General features: G+C 41.4%; 1 protein-coding gene across 3 annotated transcripts in view; it reads left to right on the top strand.

Moving 5' to 3' along the window:
* Nucleotides 1–13951, top strand: part of ZNF507 (zinc finger protein 507) — a 350567-nt gene that overhangs the window by 209419 nt on the left and 127197 nt on the right. For all 3 annotated transcript variants that reach the window (XM_053701720.1, XM_053701736.1, XM_053701728.1), the window contains one exon: nucleotides 10982–11086. In XM_053701720.1, the coding sequence (XP_053557695.1) occupies nucleotides 10982–11086 (105 nt within the window). The remainder of the gene's footprint in view (nucleotides 1–10981; nucleotides 11087–13951) is intronic.

Here is a 13951-nt window from a genome sequence, read left to right as displayed (position 1 = left end):
GAAGGAATCCTAGCTTGCATAAAGGGCTCATTAGTTTCTGGTGACACTGATAGGAAAAAACGTTTTTGTTTTTTATAAAAAAAAATGCAAATATAACGTTTTTTGAGGGACTTTAAGGGGTCATTGTGGCTTGGTTAAAGGTTATTAACCCACATGGGTAGTTTTAGGCCCCATAACATCGAGTGAGGTGGGAGGGGCCTATTTTCGCGCCTCAGTTGCGCAGTTTCTTTTCCTCAGAGACATCCAGCTACTTCTCCAGAGGTTCCCAATGTGTTTGAGGGCTGTAAAGAAGTTTTTTCCCCACAAATCGTTTCTAAAGGGCAGGTAGGCGCCACAGCAGAGCTGTGACAAGGTGCTGAACGTTTTTTACCGTTTTTTTACGTTTTGTCAATCCAATTTTTACATTAAGGGGTTAATTGTTTATTTGCATAGCTGTGCAAAGTTACTAAGGCTTTATGATGCTACTGTAAAAATTTTGTTGAGTTTACTGCTTTTTTACACTGTTTTGCAGAGTTTGTGCAGCTTTTTTTCTAAGTGTTATTTGCTTTGATTAAAGTGTTTTCCAAGCTTGCTTGTTACATTACTAGCCTGTTTAACATGTCTGATACCAAGGAAAATCCTTGTTCAATGTGTTTAGAAGCCATTGTGGAACCCCCTCTTAGAATGTGTCCCACTTGCACTGATATGTCTATAAATTATAAAGAGCATATTTTAGCACTTAAAAATATTGCAATAGATGATTCTCAGACAGAAGGAAATGAGGGTTTAACATCTAGCTCTCCCCAAGTGTCACAACCAGTAACGCCCGCACAAGTGACGCCTAGTACCTCTAGTGCGTCAAATTCATTTACTTTACAAGACATGGCCACAGTTATGAATACGACCCTCACAGAGGTTTTATCCAAACTGCCAGGTTTACAAGGAAAGCGTGACAGCTCTGGGTTAAGAACAAATGCTGAGCCGTCTGACGCTTTAGTAGCCGTTTCCGATATACCCTCACAATGTTCTGAAGTAGGGGTAAGGGATTTGTTATTTGAGGGAGAAATTTCTTATTCAGGAAAGACGCTCCCTCAGACAGATTCTGATATGACGGCATTTAAATTTAAGCTTGAACAACTCCGCTTATTGCTCAGGGAGGTATTAGCAGCTCTAGATGATTGTGACCCTATAGTGGTCCCAGAGAAATTGTGTAAAATGGACAAATACTTAGAGGTTCCTGTTTACACTGATGTTTCTTTCATGTAATTAGCAAGAGTCCATGAGCTAGTGACGTATGGGATATACATTCCTTCCAGGAGGGGCAAAGTTTCCCAAACCTCAAAATGCCTATAAATACACCCCTCACCACACCCACAATTCAGTTTTTACAAACTTTGCCTCCGATGGAGGTGGTGAAGTAAGTTTGTGCTAGATTCTACGTTGATATGCGCTCCGCAGCAAGTTTGAGCCCGGTTTTCATCTCAGCGTGCAGTGAATGTCAGAGGGATGTGAGAAGAGTATTGCCTATTTGAATGCAGTGATCTCCTTCTACGGGGTCTATTTCATAGGTTCTCTGTTATCGGTCGTAGAGATTCATCTCTTACCTCCCTTTTCAGATCAACGATATACTCTTTTATATATACCATTACCTCTGCTGATTCTCGTTTCAGTACTGGTTTGGCTATCTGCTATATGTAGATGAGTGTCCTGGGGTAAGTAAGTCTTATTTTCTGTGACACTCCAAGCTATGGTTGGGCACTTTGTTTATAAAGTTCTAAATATATGTATTCAAACATTTATTTGCCTTGACTCAGAATGTTCAACTTTCCTTATTTTCAGACAGTCAGTTTCATATTTGGGATAATGCATTTTTGATTTAACCATTTTTTCTTACCTTCAAAAATTTGACTCTTCCCGGTGGGCTATTAGGCTCGCGGGGGCTGAAAATGCTTCATTTTATTGCGTCATTCTTGGCGCAGACTTTTTTGGCGCAAAAATTCTATTTCCGTTTCCGGCGTCATACGTGTCGCCGGAAGTTACGTCATTTATATCCTGTGCCGTCTGACAGATTGGAATTTTGGGACAAAATCCCTAAAGTTGATGGGGCTATTTCTACCCTTGCTAAACGTACTACTATTCCTACGTCAGATGGTACTTCGTTTAAGGATCCTCTAGATAGGAAAATTGAGTCCTTTCTAAGAAAAGCTTATCTGTGTTCAGGTAATCTTCTTAGACCTGCTATATCTTTGGCTGATGTTGCTGCAGCTTCAACTTTTTGGTTGGAAACTTTAGCGCAACAAGTAACACATCGTGATTCTCATGATATTATTATTCTTCTTCAGCATGCTAATAATTTTATCTGTGATGCCATTTTTGATATTATCAGAGTTGATGTCAGGTTTATGTCTCTAGCTATTTTGGCTAGAAGAGCTTTATGGCTTAAAACTTGGAATGCTGATATGGCTTCTAAATCAACTTTACTTTCTATTTCTTTCCAGGGTAACAAATTATTTGGTTCTCAGTTGGATTCCATCATTTCAACTGTTACTGGTGGGAAAGGAACTTTTTTACCACAGGATAAAAAATCTAAAGGTAAAAGTAGGGCTAATAATCGTTTTCGTTCCTTTCGTTTCAACAAAGAACAAAAGCCTGATCCTTCATCCTCAGGAGCAGTTTCAGTTTGGAAACCATCTCCAGTCTGGAATAAATCCAAGCCAGCTAGAAAGGCAAAGCCTGCTTCTAAGTCCACATGAAGGTGCGGCCCTCATTCCAGCTCAGCTGGTAGGGGGCAGGTTACGTTTTTTCAAGGAAATTTGGATCAATTCTGTTCACAATCTTTGGATTCAGAACATTGTTTCAGAAGGGTACAGAATTGGTTTCAAGATGAGACCTCCTGCAAAGAGATTTTTTCTTTCCCGTGTCCCAGTAAATCCAGTAAAAGCTCAAGCGTTTCTGAAATGTGTTTCAGATCTAGAGTTGACTGGAGTAATTATGCCAGTTCCAGTTCCGGAACAGGTGATGGGGTTTTATTCAAATCTCTTCATTGTACCAAAGAAGGAGAACTCCTTCAGACCAGTTCTGGATCTAAAAATATTGAATCGTTATGTACGGATACCAACGTTCAAAATGGTAACTGTAAGGACTATCTTGCCTTTTGTTCAGCAAGGGAATTATATGTCCACAATAGATTTACAGGATGCATATCTGCATATTCCGATTCATCCAGATCATTATCAGTTCCTGAGATTCTCTTTTCTGGACAAGCATTACCAGTTTGTGGCTCTGCCGTTTGGCCTAGCTACAGCTCCAAGAATTTTTACAAAGGTTCTCGGTGCCCTTCTGTCTGTAATCAGAGAACAGGGTATTGTGGTATTTCCTTATTTGGACGATATCTTGGTACTTGCTCAGTCTTTACATTTAGCAGAATCTCATACGAATCGACTTGTGTTGTTTCTTCAAGATCATGGTTGGAGGATCAATTTACCAAAAAGTTCATTGATTCCTCAGACAAGGGTAACCTTTCTGGGTTTCCAGATGGATTCAGTGTCCATGACTCTGTCTTTAACAGACAAGAGACGTCTAAAATTAATTGCAGCTTGTCGAAACCTTCAGTCACAATCATTCCATTCGGTAGCCTTATGCATGGAAATTCTAGGTCTTATGACTGCTGCATCAAACGCGATCCCCTTTGCTCGTTTTCACATGCGACCTCTTCAGCTCTGTATGCTGAAGCAATGGTGCAAGGATTACACGAACATATCTCAAACAATATCTTTAAAACAGATTGTTCGACACTCTCTAACATGGTGGACAGATCACCATCGTTTAATTCAGGGGGCTTCTTTTGTGCTTCCGACCTGGACTGTAATTTCAACAGATGCAAGTCTCACGGGTTGGGGAGCTGTGTGGGGATCTCTGACGGCACAAGGAGTTTGGGAATCTCAGGAGGTGAGATTACCGATCAATATTTTGGAACTCCATGCAATTTTCAGAGCTCTTCAGTTTTGGCCTCTTCTGAAGAGAGAATCGTTCATTTGTTTTCAGACAGACAATGTCACAACTGTGGCATACATCAATCATCAAGGAGGGACTCACAGTCCTCTGGCTATGAAAGAAGTATCTCGAATTTTGGTTTGGGCGGAATCCAGCTCCTGTCTAATCTCTGCGGTTCATATCCCAGGTATAGACAATTGGGAAGCGGATTATCTCAGTCGCCAAACGTTGCATCCGGGCGAATGGTCTCTTCACCCAGAGGTATTTCTTCAGATTGTTCAAATGTGGGAACTTCCAGAAATAGATCTGATCTGGCGTCCCATCTAAACAAGAAACTTCCCAGGTATCTGTCCAGATCCCGGGATCCTCAGGCGGAGGCAGTGGATGCATTATCACTTCCTTGGAAGTATCATCCTGCCTATATCTTTCCGCCTCTAGTTCTTCTTCCAAGAGTAATCTCCAAGATTCTGAAGGAATGCTCGTTTGTTCTGCTGGTAGCTCCGGCATGGCCTCACAGGTTTTGGTATGCGGATCTTGTCCGGATGGCCTCTTGCCAACCGTGGACTCTTCCGTTAAGACCAGACCTTCTGTCACAAGGTCCCTTTTTCCATCAGGATCTGAAATCCTTAAATTTAAAGGTATGGAGATTGAACGCTTGATTCTTGGTCAAAGAGGTTTCTCTGACTCTGTCATTAATACTATGTTACAGGCTCGTAAATCTGTATCTCGAGAGATATATTATAGAGTCTGGAAGACTTATATTTCTTGGTGTCTTTCTCATCATTTTTCTTGGCATTCTTTTAGAATACCGAGAATTTTACAATTTCTTCAGGATGGTTTAGATAAGGGTTTGTCTGCAAGTTCCTTGAAAGGACAAATCTCTGCTCTTTCTGTTCTTTTTCACAGGAAGATTGCTATTCTTCCTGATATTCATTGTTTTGTACAAGCTTTGGTTCGTATAAAACCTGTCATTAAGTCAATTTCTCCTCCTTGGAGTTTGAATTTGGTTCTGGGAGCTCTTCAAGCTTCTCCGTTTGAACCTATGCATTCATTGGACATTAAATTACTTTCTTGGAAAGTTTTGTTCCTTTTGGCCATCTCTTCTGCCAGAAGAGTTTCTGAATTATCTGCTCTTTCTTGTGAGTCTCCTTTTCTGATTTTTCATCAGGATAAGGCGGTGTTGCGAACTTTTTTTGAATTTTTACCTAAGGTTGTGAATTCCAACAACATTAGTAGAGAAATTGTGGTTCCTTCATTATGTCCTAATCCTAAGAATTCTAAGGAGAAATCGTTGCATTCTTTGGATGTTGTTAGAGCTTTGAAATATTATGTTGAAGCTACGAAATCTTTCCGTAAGACTTCTAGTCTATTTGTTATCTTTTCCGGTTCTAGAAAAGGCCAGAAAGCTTCTGCCATTTCTTTGGCATCTTGGTTGAAATCTTTAATTCATCTTGCCTATGTTGAGTCGGGTAAAACTCCGCCTCAGAGAATTACGGCTCATTCTACTAGGTCAGTTTCTACTTCCTGGGCGTTTAGGAATGAAGCTTCGGTTGACCAGATCTGCAAAGCAGCAACTTGGTCCTCTTTGCATACTTTTACTAAATTCTACCATTTTGATGTATTTTCTTCTTCTGAAGCAGTTTTTGGTAGAAAAGTACTTCAGGCAGCGGTTTCAGTTTGAATCTTCTGCTTATGTTTTTTGTTAAACTTTATTTTGGGTGTGGATTATTTTCAGCAGGAATTGGCTGTCTTTATTTTATCCCTCCCTCTCTAGTGACTCTTGTGTGGAAAGATCCACATCTTGGGTAGTCATTATCCCATACGTCACTAGCTCATGGACTCTTGCTAATTACATGAAAGAAAACATAATTTATGTAAGAACTTACCTGATAAATTCATTTCTTTCATATTAGCAAGAGTCCATGAGGCCCGCCCTTTTTTTGTGGTGGTTATGATTTTGTATAAAGCACAATTATTCCAATTCCTTATTTTATATGCTTTCGCACTTTTTTATCACCCCACTTCTTGGCTATTCGTTAAACTGAATTGTGGGTGTGGTGAGGGGTGTATTTATAGGCATTTTGAGGTTTGGGAAACTCTGCCCCTCCTGGTAGGAATGTATATCCCATACGTCACTAGCTCATGGACTCTTGCTAATATGAAAGAAATGAATTTATCAGGCAAGTTCTTACATAAATTATGTTTTTTCCAGTCCCTAAGAGGATTGTGAATATTGTTACTAAGGAGTGGGATAGACCAGGTATTCCGTTCGCTCCCCCTCCTGTTTTTAAGAAAATGTTTCCCATATCTGACACCATGCGGGACTCGTGGCAGACAGTCCCTAAGGTGGAGGGAGCTATTTCTACTCTGGCTAAGCATACAACTATACCTATCGAAGACAGTTGTGCTTTCAAAGATCCTATGGATAAAAAATTAGAGGGTCTCCTGAAGAAAATTTTTGTTCATCAAGGTTTTCTTCTCCAACCTATTGCGTGCATTGTTCCTACTGCAGCTGCTTTCTAGTTCGAGGCTCTAGAAGAGGCTCTTCAGATGGAGACTCCATTAGAGGATATTATGGATAGAATTAAGGCACTTAAGTTGGCTAATTCTTTCATTACAGATGCCGCTTTCCAACTGGCTAAATTAGCGGCAAAGAATTCAGGTTTTGCCATTTTAGCACGCAGGGCGTTATGGCTTAAGTCCCGGTCTGCGGATGTGTCATCAAAATCTAAACTTTTGAACATCCCTTTCAAAGGAAAGACCCTATTCGGGCCTAAACTGAAAGAGATTATTTCAGACATCACTGGAGGGAAAGGCCATGCCCTCCCTCAGGATAGAACAAATAAAATGAGGACCAAACAAAATAATTTTCATTCCTTTCGGAACTTCAAGGGTGGTCCCGCTTCAGCTTCCCCTGCTGCAAAGCAAGTGGGGAATTTTGCCCAATCCAAGTCAGTCTGGGGACCTAACCAGGCTTGGAACAAGGGTAAACAGGCCAAGAAGCTTGCAGCTGCCTCTAAGACAGCATGAAGGGGTAGCCCCCGATCCGGGACCGGGCCAGGCTTGGGCAAGAGATGTTCATGAGTTTTGGGCCTTAGAAATTGTGTCCCAGGGATTTCTTTTGGACTTCAAAGACTCTCCCCCAAGGGGGAGATTTCACATTTCTCAATTGTCTGCAAACCAGACAAAGAGAGAGGCGTTCTTACACTGTGTAGAAGACCTACATACCATGGGAGTAATCCACCCTGTTCCAAAAGCGGAACAAGGGCTAGGGTTTTACTCAAACCTGTTTGTCGTTCCCAAAAAAGTGGGAACTTTTAGACCAATCTTGGATCTCAAAATTCTAAACAAATTCCTCAGAGTAAGATCATTCAAGATGGAGACTATTCGGACTATTCTACCGTTGATCCAGGAGGGTCACTATATGACTATGGTGGACTTAAAGGATGCGTATCTACACATCCCTATTCACAGAGATCATCATCAATTCCTCAGATTTGCCTTTCTGGACAGGCATTACCAGTTCGTGGCCCTTCCCTTCGGGTTGGCCACGGCTCCCAGAATTTTCACAAAAGTGCTAGTGTCCCTTTTGGCGGTGCTAAGACCGCGGGGCATAGCAGTGGCGCCTTATCTAGACGACATCTTAATTCAGGCGTCGACTTTCCAACTAGCCAAGTCTCACACGGACATTGTGTTGGCTTTTCTGAGATCTCACGGGTGGAAGGTGAACATAAAAAAAGAGTTCTCTCTTCCCTCTCACAAGAGTTTCCTTCCTAGGGACTCTGCTAGACTCGGTAGAAATTAAAATATTTCTGACGGAGGTCAGAAAATAAAAACTCTTAACCACTTGCTGAGCTTTTCATTCCATTCCTCGGCCATCAGTGGCTCAGTGCATGGAGGTAATCGGACTCATGGTAGCGACAATGGACATAGTTCCTTTTGCCCGCCTACACCTCAGACCACTGCAACTATGCATGCTCAAACAATGGAATGGGGATTATGCAGATTTATCTCCTCAACTGCATCTGGACCAGGAGACCAGAGATTCTCTTCTCTGGTGGTTGTCTCAGGACCACCTGTCTCAGGGAATGTGTTTCCGGAGGCCAGAGTGGCTCATAGTAACGACAGATGCCAGCCTACTAGGCTAGGGTGCAGTCTGGAACTCCCTGAAAGCACAGGGCTTATGGTCTCAGGAGGAAACTCTCCTCCCGATAAACATTCTAGAACTGAGAGCGATATTCAATGCGCTTCAGGCGTGGCCTCAGCTTGCTGCGGCCAAATTCATCAGATTTCAGTCGGACAACATCACGATTGTAGCTTATATCAATCATCAAGGAGTAACACAGAGTTCTCTAGCGATGATGGAGGTAACCAAAATAATCCGATGGGCGGAGGATCACTCTTGCCGTCTCTCAGCAATCCATATCCCAGGAGTAGAGACTTTTCATCCGAGGGAGTGGGAGCTCCATCCGGAGGTATTTGCCCAGCTGACAAAGCTATGGGGTACACCAGAATTGGATCTGATGGCGTCCCGTCAGAATGCCAAACTTCCTTGTTACGGGTCCCGGTCCCGGGATCCCCAGGCGGTACTGATAGATGCTCTAGCAGTGCCCTGGTCCTTTAATCTGGCCTATGTATTTCCACCGTTTCCTCTCCTCCCACGTCTGGTTGCCAGAATCAAGCAGGAGAGAGCTTCGGTGATTCTGATAGCACCTGTGTGGCCACGCAGGACTTGGTATGCAGACCTAGTGGACATGTCATTGGTTCCACCGTGGACTCTGACAATGAGGCAGGACCTTCTAATCCAAGGTCTATTCACGCATCCAAATCTAATTTCTCTGCGTCTGACTGCTTGGAGATTGAACGCCTGATTCTATCAAAGCATGGTTTCTCTGAGTCGGTCATTGATACCCTGATTCAAGCTAGAAAGCCTGTCACCAGGAAGATCTATCATAAGATTTGGCGCAAATATTTTTATTGGTGTAAATCCAAGGGTTACTCATGGAGTAAGATTAGGATTCCTAGAATATTGTCCTTTCTCCAAGAAGGATTGGAGAAGGGATTATCAGCTAGTTCCTTAAAAGGACAAATATCTGCTTTGTCTATTCTTTTACACAAACATCTGGCAGATGTCCCAGACGTTCAAGCGTTTAGTCAGGCCTTGGTTAGGATCAAGCCTGTATTTAAACCTGTTGCTCCGCCATGGAGCCTAAACTTAGTTCCGTTTGAACCTATGCATTCCATAGATATTAAGCTTCTATCTTGGAAAGTTTGGTTTTTAGTAGCTATCTCTTCGGCTCGAAGAGTGTCTGAGTTATCTGCTTTACAGTGTGATTCACCTTACCTCGTTTTCCATGCAGATAAGGTGGTTTTGCGTACCAAACCTGGGTTTCTTCCTAAGGTTGTTTCTAATAGGAATATCAATCAGGAGATTGTTGTTCCTTCACTGTGTCCTAATCCTTCATCAAAGAAGGAGCGTCTGTTGCACAATCTTGATGTGGTTCGTGCTTTAAAGTTCTACTTACAAGCAACTAAAGCTTTCCATTAAACATCTTCATTTTTTTGTTGTTTATTCTGGTAAATGGAGAGGTCAAAAGGCTACGGCTACCTCTTTCCTTTTGGCTGAAAAGCATCATCCATTTGGCTTATGAGACTGCTTGCCAGCAGCCTCCTGAAAGAATTACTGCTCATTCTACTAGAGCAGTGGCTTCCACATGGCCTTTTAAAAATGAGGCTTCTATTGAACAGATTTGTAAGGCGGCGACTTGGTCTTCGCTTCATACTTTTTCCAAATTTTACAAACTCGATACTTTTGCTTCTTCGGAGGCTATTTTTGGGAGACAGGTTCTACAAGCAGTGGTGCCTTCCGTTTAAGGTACCTGTCTTGTCCCTCCCTTCATCCGTGTCATAAAGCTTTGGTATTGGTATCCCACAAGTATGGATGAATCCGTGGACTCGATACATCTTACAAGAGAAAACATAATTTATGCTTACCTGATAAATGTAATTCTCTTGTAATGTACCGAGTCCACGGCCCGCCCTGTTTTAGACAGGCAGTATATTTTTATTTAAAAAACTTCAGTCACCACTGCACCCTATAGTTTCTCCTTTTTCTTCCTAGCCTTTGGTCGAATGACTGGGGGGGTGGAGCTAAGGGAGGAGCTATATAGACATCTCTGCTGTGGGTGCTCTCTTTGCCACTTCCTGTAGGGAAGGAGAATATCCCACAAGTATGGATGAATCCGTGGACTCGATACCTCACAAGAGAAATAAATTTATCAGGTAAGCATAAATTATGTTTTTTAAAGGACATGCTGCAGTCGGAAATATCTATCAGAAAACACAAACTAGAATGAACAAAATTATTGAATGCATCCCTTTTTTTTTGTACTTATTTGAAAATGTGCATTATCTAACTTGTTAACATTGCAATGTGACGCTCTGCAGACAATCTCTATCGATTAGAATGTGTTGGAGCTAAAATGTTCATAATTGAACTTATAATGTAGTGTCCCTTTAACCTCCCTTGTGTATTAATGAGTTTCTAATGTACCTCTTTGTAGAAAACTGAACCCCTTAGAAGTTATCACTTAACACGCCCATTGTACTTAAAAATGTGCCCCCCTTTCATGTGTACCAATGATACATTTTATCCGATGTCCTGTATTAAAATGTTTACTAATAGATTCTTTACTTTTATTTTGTCATTTGAAATAGCTGACTTTGCCTGTTAAAATCACCACCTATACTGAAAATACTAATGTTTTTATTCACTAAAGGACAGCTATGTAAACAAGAAGGGATGTGAAAGATGGGTACTAACATTTTAATTCTCAATTGGTCTCTCCAAGCTCCCGATAATCTCAAGCTCACACATTTCATATACAAAAATCAACCCAAAGGATCAATTTCCCATACATTTAACTCTGTATCTGGTATAACAAAGAACTGGAAACCAATACAGTGTCCCTTTAATTCATAATACAAATACTTAATTCTTTCCTTTCAGGTGTCAGGTGTGCAACTTTACCACAACTAATATGAACAGCTTGAAATGCCACGTGAGGCGCCACCCTGATGATAACCAATCAGTACATCTTGTTGACCAGTACAGGTATGTGCACAGTAAAGGCCTATTATTCTTATTCCATTCTGTCTCATTGTGAATCCTCCTTTGAGTGCTAAGCTGGATTTAAGTTTTCTTGTTTTTTTTGACAAAAAAAATAAAAATCCCCAAGATTACCTTTCCAACAGTGGGTCTTGGAGGTCTGTAGCTGCTTAGATGCCTGAGATACAGGCTTCTAAGTAACATGCCCCCTTTCCCTGTCTTGTTAATTTTTAAATAATGTTGCGCGGTGACATCATCACGTCATTGCTCGTGACTTCACCGCACATTACGGGAAGCCCCGGCGATGCATGTAACTATACAAGACGATCGCCGGGGTGGGAGTCGATGGGAGCCTCCAGATTGCTTTTAAGGTAGGTGAGTGGAGCCGTCGTTAGCACTCAAGGGGTTAAATCAACACAACAATTGTAGCCTATTTGTGTTTATCATGATGATGTATATGAGAGGAGTTAGTTTTTTTCAGATATGTATATCTGAAATAAAACTTTTACAAATTGATCTGTTTATAATGCATTCTTTACTTATCCCTTTTTTTTCTTCTTAAACGGGGAGAGTCCACAGCTGCATTCATTACTTTTGGGAAATACAGAACCTTGCCACCAGGAGGAGGCAAAGGCTTAAATACCTCCCCCACTCCCCTCATCCCCCAGTCATTCTTTGCCTTTCGTCACAGGAGGTTGGCAGAGAAGTGTCGGAAGATGCGGATTAGTCTCTTATGGAGGGTAGTACTCTTCGAAATGGGACTGGAGTTTTCAGTAGTCCTGCCAGCCTCTCAGTGAGAGCTTGGATGAAAGTTAGAGTCCGGAGAGGCAGGGAGAGTCTTTCTGCGAAACCATCCTGACTCAAATTAACAGCTCTATGAGCAATCAGCGTTGACGAGTTTCGCTGCCTGCTTTCTTCACTCAAGTCCATGTCAGAAGCGCCACTACTATCTGTCAAACTTGAAGGACCGTGTTACTGTTCCACAACATAGATTCTGGTAAGATTGTTTCATTTTACTTTCATTGTGGGCGTAATGTAAATGATAGAAGACAGGGTCTCAGAGGGACTCCATTATCTTTATGGAATCAAGGGTTAATATCTCCTAAGGGGGGGCTATTGAGCAGTGGGGGACTTTAATCATGTTTTTTTATGTGATTATGTCTGCTTATGTGTAGAAAAGTTTGGGCTCTTGGCTATTACGGAGTGTACATTTTTCTTTCATGTAATTGTCAAGAGTCCATGAGCTAGTGACGTATGGGATATACAATCCTACCAGGAGGGGCAAAGTTTCCCAAACCTCAAAATGCCTATAAATACACCCCTCACCACACCCACAATTCAGTTTTACAAACTTTGCCTCCTATGGAGGTGGTGAAGTAAGTTTGTGCTAAGATTTCTACGTTGATATGCGCTTCTCAGCATTGTTGAAGCCCGATTCCTCTCAGAGTACAGCGAATGTCAGAGGGACGTGAAGGGAGTATCACTTATTGAATACAATGATTTCCCTAATGGGGGTCTATTTCATAGGTTCTCTGTTATCGGTCGTAGAGATTCATCTCCTACCTCCCTTTTCAGATCGACGATATACTCTCAATTTACCATTACCTCTACTGATAACTGTTTTAGTACTGGTTTGGCTGTTATATGTGGATGGGTGTCTTTTGGTAAGTATGTTTTTCATTACTTAAGACACCTCAGCTATGGTTTGGCACTTTATGCATTTATATAAAGTTCTAAATATATGTATTGTACTTATATTTGCCATGAGTCAGGTTCATGTATTTCCTTCTGCAGACTGTCAGTTTCATATTTGGGGAATATAAACATTTTCTTTCATGTAATTAGCAAGAGTCCATGAGCTAGTGACATATGGGATATACATTCCTACCAGGAGGGGCAAAGTTTCCCAAACCTCAAAATGCCTATAAATACACCCCTCACCACACCCACAAATCAGTTTTACAAACTTTGCCTCCTGTGGAGGTGGTGAAGTAAGTTTGTGCTAGATTCTACGTTGATATGCGCTCCGCAGCAGGTTGGAGCCCGGTTTTCCTCTCAGCGTGCAGTGAATGTCAGAGGGATGTGAAGAGAGTATTGCCTATTTGAATTCAATGATCTCCTTCTACGGGGTCTATTTCATAGGTTCTCTGTTATCAGTCGTAGAGATTCATCTCTTACCTCCCTTTTCAGATCGACGATATACTCTTATATATACCATTACCTCTACTGATTCTCGTTTCAGTACTGGTTTGGCTTTCTACTACATGTAGATGAGTGTCCTGGGGTAAGTAAGTCTTATTTTCTGTGACACTCTAAGCTATGGTTGGGCACTTTTATATAAAGTTCTAAATATATGTGTTTAAACATTTATTTGCCTTGATTTAGGATGTTCAACGTTCCTTATTTTCAGACAGTCAGTTTCATATTTGGGATAATGCATATGAATAATTCAATTTTTTCTTACCTTAAAATTTGACTTTTTTTCCTGTGGGCTGTTAGGCTCGCGGGGGCTGATAATGCTTCATTTTATTGCGTCATTTTTGGCGCGGACTTTCTTGGCGCAAAAATTTTCTTGTCATTTCCGGCGTCATACGTGTCGCCGGAAGTTGCGTCATTTTTTTGTCGTTTTTGCGCCAAAAAATTTCGGCGTTACCGGATGTGGCGCCATTTTTTGCGCCAAAAGCATTTAGGCGCCAAATAATGTGGGCGGCTTTTTTGGCGCTAAAAGATTTGAGCGTCATTGTTGTCTCCACAATATTTAAGTCTCATTATTTATTGCTTCTGGTTGCTAGAAGCTTGTTCATTGGCATTTTTTTCCCATTCCTGAAACTGTCATTTAAGGAATTTGATCAATTTTGCTTTATATGTTGT

The sequence above is a fragment of the Bombina bombina genome, chromosome 1, assembly GCF_027579735.1.
Source record: "Bombina bombina isolate aBomBom1 chromosome 1, aBomBom1.pri, whole genome shotgun sequence".
Classification (NCBI taxonomy): Eukaryota; Metazoa; Chordata; class Amphibia; order Anura; family Bombinatoridae; genus Bombina; species Bombina bombina.
Note: the sequence above shows the minus strand (reverse complement) of the source record. Positions and strands in the feature narration are given on the sequence as shown.